Below are 16,995 nucleotides of genomic sequence, written 5' to 3' on the forward strand. Positions count from 1 at the left end.
AGTAGGATTTATTCCTCAATAACACAGTATTATTCAAAATTTAGGCCAGTACATTTCAAGCCAAACTTCATATACTCGTATAACTTTTAATTCAATTTCTAAACTACAATCAACAAGTAATATGCAAATTTTTTCTAACTAAAGGTGAGCCGTATATACTCAAACACAGGAAAGATGGACATGATTACAAAATTTAACTAATAGGAACAAGAGAATCTACAAATTTTTTTTTACTGGTAACACTTCCCTGAAACATTCTGAGACATTGTCCAGTTGTGTGGTAAAAACATTTTGTTCATGCTAATACTATGCAACAATTTTTGGAAAAGTACTTCAGCACTTCATGGTCAGCAGACATGGTGGTAGTAGAGTGCAAAGAAAAAGAGCCATCTTGAATTATATTGTTAGCTGCAGGTATGACATTGACTGCCTCTATTTTTCATGCTAATTCACTTGATCCTACACCCCTTCAATTGTCTGAAGTTGCAGCATTGTGCTCACCAAGGACGATACCCAACACTGCCATCAAGGCCAGTGCTACTTTTTTTGGTAAACCAATCTCTATCTTAGAGAAGCTGAAAGCAGCTCTCCAACCCCTTCTTGTACCACACCCTAGACCACAACCCCAACATAAAACATCATGCCATTGTCCTCAGATAGTCATCAACCTCATTTCTTCAAGACATCTTCCTTCCACAGTGTGTAGCCAGGATTCCCCAGCCATGCACAATCTGTTTCTGCCTCTTGCCCAAGATCCACAAGCAGGACTGTCCTGCTTTCCATAGAGTTAATTAATAAGTTCAGCCTGCTCTTGCCTTAAATTTCCAGCTTCTTGGTCACAACCAGCTCATTTTCGTTCTGAGCAGGTAATCCCCTCACACATCCATTGCACACCCGGATGGCTGGAATGCCTTTTACCTCTTCCTTGAACAGAGGCAAAACCATTTCTGCTCTCCAACACCCTTCCTAGTCTGACTGAACTCATTGTTTTAACTTCACTCCTTTCCTCCAAATCAAAGGATTTGTTATGCTTGTTATTTTAAGGGATACATGGAATGGTCCTTTTTTTAAGTCTTACTCAGGGCCACCCATTCATCTTTATTCAACGCATTAATAACTGTATTGCCGTTGCTTCCTCGGCTCGTACAGAACTTGAAAGCTTCATCACCTGCTTAATCACCAACTTCACCTGTTGTCACTTTCACATGGTCTATATCAGACTCTTCTCTTCCTCAATCCTGCATCCCATGTCCAGATCATTCTCCCAACTTTTCTGGCTGCATCAGTTCCAATGACAAAGCCTTTGGCAGCAGTGCTTCTTGGAGAGCTTCTTTATGCATTTACCCTCCACCATAGTTCACAGGTCTCAGTATCAGCTGTTCTATGCCCTATACACCCGTGCTCATCCCCTCTCCTCCCAATAAGGAAAAGTATAGGTTCCCCTAATCTTCCATCTGATACCATATTCAACAATTTTCCAACGTCTACCACTAGTTCTGATAACAGATCAATGTGGAAGATAATTCTGTATCTGGTCTCCTCAGAGCCTGACCTGCTGAGCATTTCCAGAATTCTGTTTTTATTACCTCGGGTTATTATTCATTTTCTTGGAATTAAACCCTATCTTTTCTCTCAAGATCTTATGATACAGATTGCTGAAATATCTTTTGTTCTCATAAATCATGTAACTTAGCCTAAAACGCAAAAGCTTCCACTGTCTACTCCTTCAAATATGGCACAGAAAGCAATTATAAAGCAAATAATTTCTGCAGGATTATATTTACAAGACTAGCTAAAACATAAGAATAATTTATCAGTGGGCCTTTTATTCTTTTTATTTACTATGGAGCCTTTTCATAATCCCCATTTCATCCTTCCTACTTCTCAAAGCTGGGGATGGGTAATAAATTGGCCTTTAATTTTTACAAGCATCATGCAATGTTAAGAATTTTCCATCAAGTAAAAATAATGAAAGAAATATCACGGAACAGAATTTTTCATTTGTTGCCCCAAACACCAAATTGTGTGGCTTCTTGCTTTTCACTTGCATGGGAATATTTAGTCTTGATCACTAATTGTGGCAGTGGTAGAATTAACCACATATGCTTCCTAATCTCATGGTTGAAAGGGCTTGACAGAATGTTAGAGCTCACTCTGCAGACTGCAATGCCATTCTATGATCTTGGCAAATTAATTCACATCTGCTGTCTTTCAAGATCAAGTAATCCAGAATACCATCAAGAGTAGGCTGGTACCTCATTTAGTTCAAAGATATTTAATTCAATTTAATTTAATGGGGAGTCTCAAAAATTAGAGACTATGGTGGTAAATTATTCATATTAAAAATAAATGCATAAACTTCATGAAATTTATTGGTGGCGTATTTTTTCTTTAAAAATGTTATTTTCTTTCAGAGTGATATGCAAAATCAGATCTGGCCAGAAAATATCTGAACATACAAGAAAAAGCATGTAGTGGCAGAGGCAACATTTTAACTCAGTTTCTTTCAAGATGACTAACTCAAGGTGTTCTGATCTCAGTATTTTGCAACACTAAAAGGCATAATAACAACGTCACCTACTTTCAGTATAATCCTCCTGACAAGATTCAATAGATCATAGGATGCACTTCAGCAATCTTAGAAAAAAAAATCATCTGGATATTTGCTGTTCAAGAAAGTTTCCTTTAGGCATTAATGTGAAATTCACCAACTCTGCTTTAATAATTACCTTGGATGCTTTGTTCAGAGAAAGCAAAATTAGGATTCTGAAACTAGCAGAGCCCTGAAAATCAAAAATAACAGGAAAATGCTCCAAGTAGTATTTGTTCACAGAACTGAATATGGTACAGCCTGAAACACAAAACAAACTGTGTACAAAGATTCGCTTTCAAAAATGAGGATCCAATGTAAGCAATCTAACACTTTCATTTGTCATTCAATTCCTGTGTACTAGGGCATTAATGTAGCAAACTTTAAATTTAATGTAGCAAATTTAATGTAGCAAAAGGATTTCCAATAGTAGACTTGTATCTTCAGGGTGGGCTGCAGCAGACCACTTAACATCCAAAGCAATCTGACTGGCCTCAAACATAACCTCCAAATGTTGGCTCAAGAGATTGCCACTGCAATAGCAGAATAACTAACTTTCTATAAAACCTCTTCATTCAAATTCCCATGTGGTTATGTTAAAATATGCTTTATTTCACTGGCAACAATAAGTGGCAAGGACTAGAAAATCTACACTGCCATTTTCAGATGCAAGCATAATTGAGCAACAATATTAGCATGTAAATATGGGAATTTGTCTGCCTAAGTGAAATAATTCAAATCTACCAACTGCGCAAGCTGTTCACAAAAATTTGATGCTGAGGAAGAGGCAAATAAGCTAATAACTTTGAGGGCGAGAAACTTGACATTGCTGAACCTCAAGGATGCCAAATTATTTGATAGCAATTTGTACAGGATCAAATTCAGAATCAGAGTGGAGCATTAAAGATTGTTTACAATCAAGACAATACCTACTCTTTTAATGTAATCATGATCAAAAACAGGCATTTGTAAATATGGCTGAGACAAAGCTCCAATGTGAGTTGAGAAAATTTCAAATCTGGCAAACTTTAACCTTGATAAGACAGTTTGCAATTGTTCACAGAAGGATGACATTATCTCAACCTTCAAAAACAGTAAAATAAGACTTAAAACTCCATTTGCCCTTTCTAAAGGCAGAGCAAAAAATAAAGCTCTCAAAATAAACACTCCAGATTTTAAGGAAACCTTAAGAGTAATTTTACGACTTGAACAGTGCTAGCTACTTCTCTGCTGGCAATTAGCTGCTGCAATCAGAAATCTACGATACTTGGAAAGTGCAGGTGAAACGAAATTTGTTCTGGATCCCCATTCTGTACGAAAACTTGATCCAAGGAACTTTGCAAATTCAGATGTCTACTCTAAATAAAGCCGCATCATTTGAAAAAAAAATATCCAATTAAGTATACAAGTCTGAGGCCTTGGAAGTCTTGTGTGTAGTGATAATTTCTCAGGACCTTGCATTTGAATAATTGCTTGCTTCCCAAATAGTTGCGATTTCAATTACTCCCAGTCCAAAATGCACCATACTCAAAATCTAACCAGGCATTTCTGGCTGCAAACCATCCTTCCACATCTAACACAATTTATGCACACAGCTTAACACCATAACGAATCTTGCCCAGAAAACTAGGTCACATTGTTCCCAAGGACACTTGTCATCAGAAGAGTGTAATTAAAAGGGCTGTTCCCAGTCTAGCAATGGCAACCTAAACCAGGTAGGTCCCTTTTAATTATTTCTTAAAGATGCTGTCCTCAGGCCTTCCACACCAACACCCATCCCCCACCACTCTAACATATCCCAACCCTCCTGACCCATCTGCTGGAACCCAACCCCAGTCCTGATTGATGCAACTAATTGACATATCATAACTTGCAGCATTTCAGGGGTATAGCTAAATTGCTATATAGTGAATCACTTAAGTGCTGTTTACTGAATTATGTCCGTCAAGTCCAATCACTTTCTCTTCTCAGAGCATGAGGTGAAGATATGTGAATTAAGCCCAATGCCATTGAAGTAACTAAGCTCTTTGACCAAAGGTTTGTGTTTCTTGATGAGGCTGGAATAAGGCTCACCTTGCTGAAAGAAACACTACCATTCTAGTGGGACAGGGAACAGAAGCTGAAGATGCAGCATTGGGATGGTCCTTGATTAACAATGACAGGTTTTGATTTCTGGAAAGACTGATATCATCTAACCTTGCAGGTGGTGTTGAACATCAGAATTAATAATGTCAGTGTTCACTCCTATTTAGAAGGGACAAGCAATTATCTATGTTTAAGTCAATAACTGGATCACTCCCATAAATTGGACACAAGCCATGTCAGAAAGATCAAATAATTACTGCATAGAGTCGAAGATACAGCATGAATACAAGCCCACCGAGTTCATACTGACATCTACTACCCATGTAGGCTAATTCTACAGTAATCCCATTTTTTATTCTCCTCATATTCTCAGCAACTTCCCCTAGATTCAACCATTCATGTATACAATTAACCTACCACCTGGCATGTCTTTGGGATGTGGGAGGAAACCCACCCAGTCATAGGGAGAATGTATAAACGCCACATAGACAGGAAGCAAGGTCAGGATTGAATCCAGGTGTCTAGTGCTGTGAGATAGCAGTTCTATTAGCTGTGCCAATGCGTGGCCCCAAAGTGCCGGAGAAGGTTATGTACCTTCTAAAAGGTAAGAATGTCGACTTTCAGCTGCGTAATCCAAAATGGAGCCAGTGAATTGTTAAAATACTTATCCTGTAACTGCTTGGACGTAAAATTAATTTTCTATTGCACTAGCTGGAGCCAGAGGTTTCTCTGCATCAAGAGGAAGCATTTTTCAACATTATACTGTACAGAATCATCTTCACCCAACTGTTTAGAATAACAAACAATAGAAAATCAAATACACATTCAGATGTTTCCCTTAGCTTGGGCTTCCAGCAATCTGTTGCTGACAATAGAAGGAAAAGAACAGTAGGTAAAACAGGAGATTGTGTGCTCTACAAGGCTCGATTTCTGAAAGGGGAATATTAGGATACAGTCCACTATATAAATAAATAAATTTTAAAAACAATATAGTTCATCAATCTCAGTACACAACTAAGGAAGTAACAAAGTCAATAATTTCCTGAGTTTAAAAAAGTACATTTTTAACCCACAAAAACTATAGATGAGATTATTTGCAAATGTATTTACTTTTAGCTGCAGTGGCTTGGTCAACTTCTGTTTGTTCATTTTCTGCATTACAAATATCAGTTCCATTTTCTGGCTCTGCATCTTCCTGAATAGCTTTGTCAACCTCATTGATGTGTTCTAATTCCACTTCAGGTACTTGAGCAAGCTCAAGAACAGGCTGCTCCTCAAGTCGACTCAGTTGTGGGGATTCAGGTTCATACTGGTTCACAGAGGGCTGCTGCAGATGATGCTGTTGCCGAAGTCTCTCCTTTTCCATCTGTTTTACTTCCTGCAGCTGAATGCACAAAGACATGGTTTAAGATTAACATAGTTCCATTACTAAGGAACTCTATCATAATTGATCATTTTCTAGGTCAAACACAAGAATTGTGGGACAGTTTGGGAAAGATTTTGGAGATTTGATGGGAAGGAAGATTTGAGATGGCAAAGTATTTTGGAGTTTGAGCATAGTCAACAAATGGAGCTGTTGAGCACAGTCTATCAAACAGTGACCTTGGACTGAAAGATTAGGACAGTACACAAGAAGGTGAAATCATTTGCAATGTCAACAGGAGAGGTGGTTGGATAGTTAGTTTAGTTAGAAAAGGATCAAGAAAGCAGGAAATGACTCACGGTTGTGTTTGGAAAGAGCAGCAGATCAGACAGAACAAAAGCAGAAAAATGCTGGATCGTGACAGAGATATTGAAACCCTGAAGAGAGATTTCCTGGGCAGGTGTTATGGAGAGACAACACTGGTTATCAATGAAGTGGCCACACTTGTCACAGCACCAAAATGATCCCAAACAAAGTACCAAATGGGACCACATGCCACTCAGTATTCAAATGTAACCAGACTATCTCCAGCAACGACTCCTCTTCCTGTCCATCACATCCTGATCTCCATTGTCCGAACAGAATCAATCCTGCCACACCCCACAGGAATATATAAACATAGTCACCTACCCAAACATGCAGACAACACCCAATTCTGCCTTTCTATACCCTCTACCAATTTCTCCACTGCTCACGTATTGCTTTGAAATGTGGGTCTTATTTTACTGAAGTCACAGATGCCTGGATCAAGTAGTAGTAGAGAATATGAGGGATTACACAAGAACATGAGCAGGAATAGGCCATCTGGCCAGTTGAGCTTGCTCCGCCATTCAATAAGATCATGGCTGATCCGGCTGTGGACTCAGATCCACCGACCTGCCTTTTCCCCATAACCCTCAATTCCACTATTATGCAAAAATCTATCTAACTCGGTCTTAAATATATTTAATGAAGTAGCCTCTACTGCTTCCCTGGGCAGTGAATTCCACAGATTCACTACTCTCTGGGAAAAGCACTTTCTCCTCATCTCCATCCTAAATCTATTCCCCCAAATCTTGAGGCTACGTCCCCAAGTTCTAGTCTCACCCACCAGTGGAAACAACCTTCCTGCCTCCATCTTATCTATCCCTTTCATAATTTTATGTTTCTATAAGATACCCTCTCATTCTTCTGAATTCCAGCGAGTATAGTCCCAGGTGACTCAGCGTCTCCTCATAGGCTAACCCCCTCATCTCCAGAATCAACCTGGTGAACCTCCTCTGCACCACCTCCAAAGCCAGTGCACGTTTCCTCAAGTAAGATGACCAGAATTGTACGCAGTACTCCAGGTACAGCCTCACCAGTACTCTGTACATTTGCAGCATAACCTCCCTGCTCTTAAATTCAATCCTTCTAGCAACAAAGGCCAACATTCCATTTACCTTCTTGATAACCTGTTGCACCTGCAAACCAACCTTTGCAATTCATGCACAAGTACTCAAGTCCCTCTGCACAACAGCATGCTGCAATTGTTCATCATCTAAATAATAATCTGATCTCTTATTTTTCATTCCAAAGTGGATGACCTCCCATTTACCAACAGTGTACTCCATCTGTCAGACCCTTGCCCACTCACTTAACCCATCTATATCTCCCTGCAGACCCTCTGTATCCTCTGCACAATTTGCTTTTCCACTCAATTTAGTGTCATCGGCAAACTTAGATACATAGAACATAGAACAGTACAGCACAATACAGGCCCTTCGGCCCACAATGTTGTGCTGACCTTTAAACCTTGCCTAATACTATCTAACCCCTTCCTCCCACATACCTCTCTATTTTAAATTCCTCCACATGCTTATCTAGTAACGTCTTGAATTTGACCAACGTACCTGCCTCCACCACTGCCCCAGGCAGCGCATTCCACGCCCCCAACCACTCTCTGGGTAAAAAACCTTCCTCTGATATTTCCCTTGAACTTCCCACCCATTACTTTAAAGCCATGCCCTCTTGTATTGAGCATTGGTGTCCTGGGAAAGATACGCTACACTCAATCCCCTCTTCCAAATCGTTGCAGGCCAAGCACTGACCCCTGCGGCACCCCGCTCACCACTGATTGCCAACCAGAAAAACATCCATTTACCCCAACTCTCTGCCTTCTATTAGTTAATCAATCCTCTAGCCATGCTAATACATTACTCCCAACTCCATGGATCCTCATTTTATAATGTCTTTTATGCAGCACCTAACTGAATGCCTTCTGGAAATTCAAGTATATGACAACCACCTGCTCCCCTCTATCCACCGCGCTCATTATATCCTCAAAGAACTCCAGTAAGTTTGTCAAACAGGACCTGCCCTTCCTGAATCTATGCTGTGTCTGCCTGATGGAACCACTTCTATCCAGATGTCTCACTATTTCTTCCTTAATGATAGCTTCAAGCATTTTCCTGAATGGCCTATAGTTACCTGCCTTTTGCCTACATCCTTTTTTTAAACAGTGGCGTGACAGTCGCTGTCTTCCAATCCACCGGGACCTGCCCAGAGTCCAGAGAATTTTGGTAAGTTATCACAAATGCCTCTACTATAACTTCTGCTATTTCTTTCAGTAACCTGGCATGCATTCCATCAGGACCAGGGGACTTGTCTACCTTTAGGCCCACTAGTTTGCTCATCACTATCTCTTTAGTGACAGCAATTGTATGGAGGTCCTCACCTCCCACTGCATCCATAACATCCCTCTTTGGCATGTTAGATGTATCCTCCACTGTGAAGAGAGACACAAAATAGTCGTTCAAGGCCTCGGCCATTTCCATGTTATGCAATATTAATCCCCCCTTCATCTTCCAAGGGACCTGCATTCACTTTAGCCACCCTTTTCCACTTCATATAATTATAAAATCTTTCATTATTTGTTTTTATATTTTGTGCTAGTTTACTTTTGTTGAGCACTGTGAAAAATCTCTTTGAAAGTCTTCCACTGTTCCTCAACTGTCTCACCATATTGCCTGTGTTTCCAGTCTATGCTGGCCAATTCCCCCCTCATCCCATTGTAGTCTCCCTTGTTTAGACATAAGGTTTCAGGTTGAACTATTGCACCCTCCATTTGTATGAGAAATTCAATCATACTATGATCACTCTTTCCAAGAGGATCCCTAACTACATTACCCTTAATTTTACCTGCCTCATTGTACAGGACCAAATCTAAGATAGCATTTTCCCTTGTAGGTTCACTAACATGCTGTTCAAGAAAGCTATCATGGATGCATTCCATGAAGTCCTCCTCAAATCTGCCTCGACCAACTTGATTCGCCAATCTATGCGGAAATTAAAGTCCCCCTTGGCAACTGCCATTACATTCTTAAACGCATCAAATATTTCTTGGTTTATTGCCTGTGCCACTGTAATGTTATTATTCGGTGGTCTTTAGACAATTCCTACCAATGATTTTTTTTTCTTCTTTACTATTCCTAATCTCTACCCAGTTTATCTCAACATTCTACTCCCTAGATCTTAAATTGTCTCTCACTATCGCCCTGATCTTATCCTTAATTAAGAACGCTACCCCACCTCTCTTACCTTCCCACCTATCCTTCCGTATTACCTGATACCCTTGAATATTTAATTCCAACTCATCTCCACCCTGCAACCATGTTTCTGTAATGTCCACTAAATCATACCCCTTTGTACTGATTTGTGCCTCAAGTTCACTGACCTTGTTTCGAATACTACAGGCATTCAGATAAAGCACCCCTACACTCATTGTCCTTTTAGAATCTAGTAACCTTGGTGTCCTTCGCATTTGACTTTTCTGTCCTCCACTCTTACTCTTCTCTTTTCTAATTTTTGCTCTGGTTTCTGCTTTGCTTCCCTCTGTCTTTCTGCATGGATTCCCATCCCCGTCATATTAGATTAAACCCTCCCCAACAGCACTAGCAAACAATCCCCCGGGACAGTGATCCCAGTCCTGCCCAGGTGTAGACCATCCCATTTATACTAGACCCACCTCCCCCAGAACTGGTTCCAATGCCCCAGGAATCTAAACCTCTCCCTCCTGCACCACTACTCAAGCCACATATTCATCCCAACTATGCTGCTATTCCTACTCTGACTAGCAAATAGCACAGGTAGTAATCCTGAGATTATTACCTTTGAGGTTCTACTTTATATAAATCCATCTCCTAGCTCCCTAAATTGGGCTTTTAGGACCTCATCCCACTTTTTTTCCTAAATTGTTGGTACCTACACATGCACCACGACAACTGGATTGTGGAACTGGAGAAAGTTAGGAATAGTCACGGTTGAGGCAATGAATGGATTTGAACAAGGCATGAGATTTATAAATCTGAGACACTGAGGGACTGGAGAGCCAATATAAATCAGCAAAGAAAGAGACGTTGGATGAGTAAAATCAGCAATGAGGTTTTGAATTATGCCAAATTAATGGAAGAGCAAGAGATCAACAAGCAATTTTATTTTAAAAGCAATTATCCTATCCATTCCTGGAGCTGAGGTTCAGAGTCGATATCTTCGTCCTTACCTCCTGGTCCAGTTATCATGTGCACATTTTAAAAGATTTTCTGTTGGAAAAAAATTAACATGGAAGGCACAGATTTCCATAATAATCAACCTTCACAGACTAGATCTCAGAGTCCTTAGTCTCAATTACAAAACCCCATCCAAACTAAATTCTACTGTACAATTCTACCAAGCAAACATTCTCATCTATTCCTTTGATTAACAACTTGCAAAATCTTTACTCTACATCTAGCTAATGTTCCTGCACTGATTATTTTTCAGTTACTTCAACTTTCCCAGCTTTATCTTCAAATAAAGTGATGCTAATCATATTAATACATTACACTGCAAAAGAGGAGGGAAAGATGACACTATCCGATCTGGAATTGCCACTGCAAAGATTTGTAAGAAGTTTGAGATGTGTACATTGTGAGGTTGAAGGATTTTAGATTTGCTTCATGTATATTTAAGCAGATAATAACAATAATCACCATTTGTTAATAACTTTATCATAACAGGATCCAAGATTTTTCACTAAACTATAATTGTCACTGAAGCACAAAGGAGTTATTAACAAAATCTTTGTCAAAGTAGATTTCATGGTGCTTCTTAGAAGAGGGATAGGTTAAGGCAGGGGAATTTGAACTTCAGATGCAAGCAGTTGAACATACAGCTGTGAATGGGGAGGAAGGGATATGCAAAATGCCAAAACTGGAGCACAGAGATCAGTGAAATTTACAGCAGAGGAGAACATTTAGCACACTGCATCCATGCTGAAAGAGCTATCCAATCTATTTCCACTTTATAAACCATGTAGGTTACTGCACATCAAATGCTTGCCCACGTACTCTTTAAACATGGCAAGTGCTTCTGCCTCCATCGCTATTTCAGGTTAATGGGTTCCAAACCTCCATAACATCTCAACTTCCTTTTAACTATTTTACCAATTACATTAAATTAAATGCATCTTAAGGAAATGAATCACTCATATCCAATCTATTAATGTATCCCATAATTTTAGATTATAGTTAAATTTTGTTCAGGCTTGCTTCCAAAGAAAACCCATCCTAACAAAACTCACCTCAATGTCTTGATATTTTCTTCCTATTTAACTTATCCAATATTTGTTCTCCTTAATAATAAACTTTGACAAATGCATAAAGACACAGCCCATAGCCACATTTTCTTTTTAATTAATGATAGGTTGTACCATTTCCTCAATTGTCTCTTGTACATCATAAAATATCCTTGGCTTTCTCTCTGCATGCCACTAATTTTTCCAGATGCTCTCCAATTTTGATTTTAACTCTGCATTATCTGTCTATACTCTTCTGGGTTTTCTGCAGTAATGAGCTCTCAGTACCCGAACTCACCTTCATTTTTTTTTTGCCTTAAGATATTTTGTATGATCCTCAATATGCAAGCTACACTGGATTTAAATTCTTTTTTTAGAGAGAACCAATTTGTTCTGAACTCTCACAATCTCCTTGATTGCCTTTTACTGCTCTAACACGGATTTACTTTCAAGTAGTTGCAATTATCCTATATCTCAACCCAGTAAAATTAGCCTTCCCTCAATTCTAAACGTTCATTCCTGGTCTATTTTGCGGCAAAATAATGACCCACTGAAATCCCTTCTAAATGCCCAGTTTCTTACTCCAAAATCAAGGCATAATTGCTCCCTCTCTTGTAGGGTGGCCCACTGGCACTGCAAGTGACCCAGATTTGATCTTGACCTTTAGTGCAGAGTTTGCATGTTTTCCTTATTACCATGTGGGCCTTGTTGCTCTGGTTTCCTCCCACACCCTGAAGATTTGCTGCTAAGTCAACTACCCCTGTGTAGATGGGTGGTAGAGTGATTAGAGGGTGGGATTGTTAATGGGCATGTGTGAGAGAACAGATTACGTGGAAATAAGTGTGGGAATGATAATTTTGCTTGATGGGCTAAATAGCCTCCTTCAATGTAATAAGAAAATAGGATACACCGTCAACTAAAACATTTCTGACGAGTGAAGTTTTTAAAATGTTGCACCCCTCTACTTTCTAAACCTATTTTCTCTCAGATATTAGGCTACATTAGTTAAAATGTCCTACTGCCTAATCTTTTATCTACTTCTCAAATTTTCTTACTCATTTGCACTTCTATTGCCTTGAAGACTGCTTGTAGATCTATTTTTATGTCTATGAGGTACATCTGCTAAAATAGGTTGGGGAAGTGTTAATAATTTTGAAATACTTCTTTAACATAACAAACTTCACTGAGAAAATAACTTCAAGAAAGAAGTGAATCATTTCTGGTTCGTAAAAAGCACATAGCACTGCCAAGAATAGTTAGCACAAGAATTGGGAGAATTTCAAGCAGCAGCAATGAGTGCCCCCCAAAAAAAAATGATTGGGAGGGAGAAGATAATAAAAACAATGGATCACAAGAGCTTCTAAGCCCAAATAAGCAAGCTGCAAAAAGTAATCTGGGTGCCACTGAGATGATGATGAGAATAAAAATGGCTGAGAAATTGAAAAAAAATGTTGCATTTGTCTTCCCTGCAGGAAACAATGTAGCAGAAATGAAGGAAAACCAAGGGTCTAATGACAATAAGGAATTCAAAGTAATTAATACACAAGGTACTGGAGAAATAAGGGAGACCAAAACAAGATAAATTTTCTGGGCTAGGAAGCTTGCAACTCCAGGTTCTAAAACAGAGGCAGTGGATGCATTTGTCAAAATCCTGGAACAATTCCAGCAGGTTGCAAAGTAGAAAATATAACGCTGCTGCTGAAAAGAGGGAGAGGAAAAAAAAAATTAAAACTATAAACCACTTAATCTAACACCTGTTGGCAAGAGGGTGGATTCTAGCATAGCTAGAAGGGTCTTATAAAATTGTAAAGTGATTAGACATAGTCAACATATATTTTATGATGGAGTAAATCTAAGAGTTCTTTTTAAATTTAAGCACCTGGGGAGATACCAGTGAACCAGTGGATTTAGTGCCAGTGCAAGAAGATAGCCAACAGATCATAATGTGGAAAGTGCAAATTATGCACTGAGAGATAGAATAGAAATAATAATGATAAACTAGTAAATAAGAGATAAAAATATGCATGTACAGCAAGCACTTTGGAAGCCAAATAATTTGGGTTTATTGCAAGGGGATCGACGTACAAAAGTAAGGAAGTCTTGTTGAGGTTATACAAGACTTTGGTATGATTACATCTTGAGTAGTGTGTGCAGTTTTAGTTTCTGCCCAATGTATATACTTCCCTTATAGCCACATTCTCTAGGTAGATTCCTGGGATTTCAGGGGTGGGGGGGGGGGGGGTGAGGTGGTGGGATGCGGGGGAAGGTTTGGGTTGTCTACCTGAGAGGGCTGTATATTGAATTCCACCAACACCCTCCCACCCCAGGACTGAGATGGACAGAATCATACAAGAAAGTGGATTAGAGGCATGGATTAATCATGATCTTAATGAATGTATATGCTGGGTTGAAGAGTTCATAGCCTACTTCTGCTTCTATTTCTTATTTCCACACCAGAATCACCAAATGTGTTAAGTAACATCGGTAATATGCACATCAGTAAAAAGTTGGGAAAGAGAAACACATGCTGTATCTATTTAAAGTATGTCAATCCATTAATTATACCAGACTGGTATACAGGCTCATCATGTTTCAACTATCAATACCAATTGTACTCTCTAAATATGCCACAATTACAGAAATAAATAAATGCATGCAAAAATAAGCAGGTTACATTCAGAATAAAAGATTTATGCACATATTCCCTGAGGTACTCCAAGTAATAACAACTTTGTCATTTTGCAATACAGAAAGTATACAACCTTTTCGGTTGACACTACCTTGAGAATTCAATACTCACTGCTTGGTTTTCCATTCGTGCAAATATAACATTCAACATCTGTGTTAGTGTTGCCTTGGCTGTGGTTTGGTTTATTAAATTTTTACTGGCCAAGTAGATATTGTAGCATGTTCTCACAGCCTGCAACACAGTTCCTTCATGTATTTCTATATGCTGAGACGTCACAGCAGTTAGCAAGGCCTAAAAAAAAGAGGTGGAGAGATTAGATATGATAAAGCAGACATTTATTTCCATAATAGCAATTTAATAACTGCTTTAAAGTCACAAGGTAATAAGATACAAAATAATTTAGATACAAGATCAATCAAAAATGGCAGATGGCCTCGTTTTGGTGGGGGGTTAGTCCCTCACTCTTCCCCTCCAACAACACTATCACAAAATCAAAAAGGTATCCACTCTAATCATGAAAACCATAAATAATTTTCAGTTGTAGATTTTAATTTGCAAAATAGTAGCCACTTTAAAAAGGTGCAGTATTCAAGGGTAGATGCGTTAACTGCATAGTCATTACTATTGCTAAAATGAAATTAGTGGATCATCCATTTCAAATTGTTCTGTCAGAAGAACCCATGTAAAAATATTGTCCTTTTTCTGGAGGAAAAGTAAATCCATTGGCAACAGACCCTCATGTTATTGGGGGGGGGGGGGGGGGCGCGGGAGACTGCGTTCCTAGCAAACAGCCTGTACCACAATTATCTGCAATGCAAAACATCATCTGCGCATGCATCAAGAAATGTAAGTTGAAAAAATGTTGACTTAATTTACTTTCATCTCCCCACATAAATTCCATGAAAGCAAATTTTATTCTGTATCTCAAAGTTTTGGGTAGTGATTTGTGAATTCTGTAAGGGCAAATTTCCGTAACCTGAATGGCCTTAACACAAAAGTCACCTGTACTTGGTAACATTAAAAAACATGCCAAAGGCAATACCTAATCACTTATTTCACATGAAAGTCAGCCACTCATCTATGTTTAGTTACCAAAAATTGAAACAAAATCAATAATCATTTAAATTTAAAAAAAGAATCCTGACCATAATCATGCCACAAATTTGCTGGCTGTTCATCTACTCATAATTCTGATGGGCACCAATGTTTCAATCAGGACTTAATACATTTCTCTTGGAAATCACAAAGAATAGCCCAGGCCAGGCTTAAACAGTATCAGCAGCATCTTTCATTGTGTCACACTAATTGGAGCAATTTGAATTTCTGTAGACTTCAAGTTTGAAGGGGGGATGGGGAGAGGGGGAGTTAGAATCTGGCTGCTGAACCTGGTTAAACTGACACAAATACAATGGAATCAGTAATAAGATATGGCTGACCCGAGAATGGTAATCAGATCATTTTATTTAATTTAGGCGAGCATGTTTAAATGCTTTGCATGTATGGAGAGATTTTTTTTAAATGTTATAACTTCTTTTATTTTAAGTTTGTGTTTTTCTTAATGTTGTGAATATGACAGCTGGAGAACCAAGAGTATGCATCACTTTTTTGTGACCTGGCTATTTGAACTGGAAGTAGCTTTGCACTGCACTATGCCACACCAAAGTGCTGGGTGCTGGCTTCCTGGTAGAAGAAAAAATGCAGTCCGGCATAGATAGTCGACGATCCCAGAGAAGGGGTTGATCTTCCTTGTTACTTGTATGCACATTTGCTCAATTCTAGTAAGGAACTTATACAAAGTTACTTTGTATTTCTTGTTCCTTCCCCATGCAAGCATTGTTGCTTTCCCTTCTGCTGTTTACTAATAACAGCTTACCTATTCAAAAAGAAAACCTCCTTATTTTTAAAGAAATGAAGAAGGAATAAAACTACATCATTTGAATTGCTATGAGACCATAAGATATAGGAGATCAAATCAATCATGGCTGATCTTTTTCAACCCCATTCTCCTGCCTTCTCCCTTCTTAACCCCTTTACCAATCAAGAACCTATCACCCTCTGCCTTAAATGCACCCAATAACTTGGCCTCCACAGCCCTCTGTGGTAATGAATTCCACAGATTCACCACCATCTGACTGAAGAAATTCCTCCTCATTCTAAAGGGATGTCCCTTTATTCTAAGGCTGTGCCCTTGGATCCTACACTCTCCTACTGAAGGAAACAGCCTCTCCACATCCATTCTATTCAGGCCTTTTAGTATTCGCTAGGTTTCAATGAAATCCTCCTTCATCCTTCAGAACTCCATCGAGTACAGGCCTAGAGACAGCAAACGCTCCTCAGATGTTAAGCCTTTCATTCCTGGGATCGTTCTTGTGAACCTCCTCTGGACCCTCTCCAGGGCCAGCACATCTTTCCCTGGATACAGGGCCCAAAATTGCTCACAATATTCCAAATGCAATCTGACCAATGACTTATAAAGTCTCAGCAGTACATCCTTACTTTTATTTTCTGGTCCTCTGAAAATGAATGCTAACATTGCATTTGTCTTCCTTACTACCAACTCAACCTACAAGTTAACATAAAGGGAATCGTGAATTGAATTGGAATATTGTCACTTGTACCGAGGTACAGTGGAAAAA

The 16,995-nt window shown here is 39.1% G+C and overlaps 1 protein-coding gene across 1 annotated transcript in view; it reads right to left on the minus strand.

Moving 5' to 3' along the window:
- arfgef1 (ADP-ribosylation factor guanine nucleotide-exchange factor 1 (brefeldin A-inhibited)) overlaps positions 1-16,995 on the minus strand; it is a 146,678-nt gene that overhangs the window by 75,251 nt on the left and 54,432 nt on the right. Inside the window, 2 exon segments of the mRNA XM_052022993.1 lie at positions 5,786-6,059; positions 14,471-14,650. Of these exon segments, the coding sequence (XP_051878953.1) occupies positions 5,786-6,059; positions 14,471-14,650 (454 nt within the window).

Source organism: Pristis pectinata, chromosome 9 (genome assembly GCF_009764475.1).
Source record: "Pristis pectinata isolate sPriPec2 chromosome 9, sPriPec2.1.pri, whole genome shotgun sequence".
NCBI lineage: Eukaryota > Metazoa > Chordata > Chondrichthyes > Rhinopristiformes > Pristidae > Pristis > Pristis pectinata.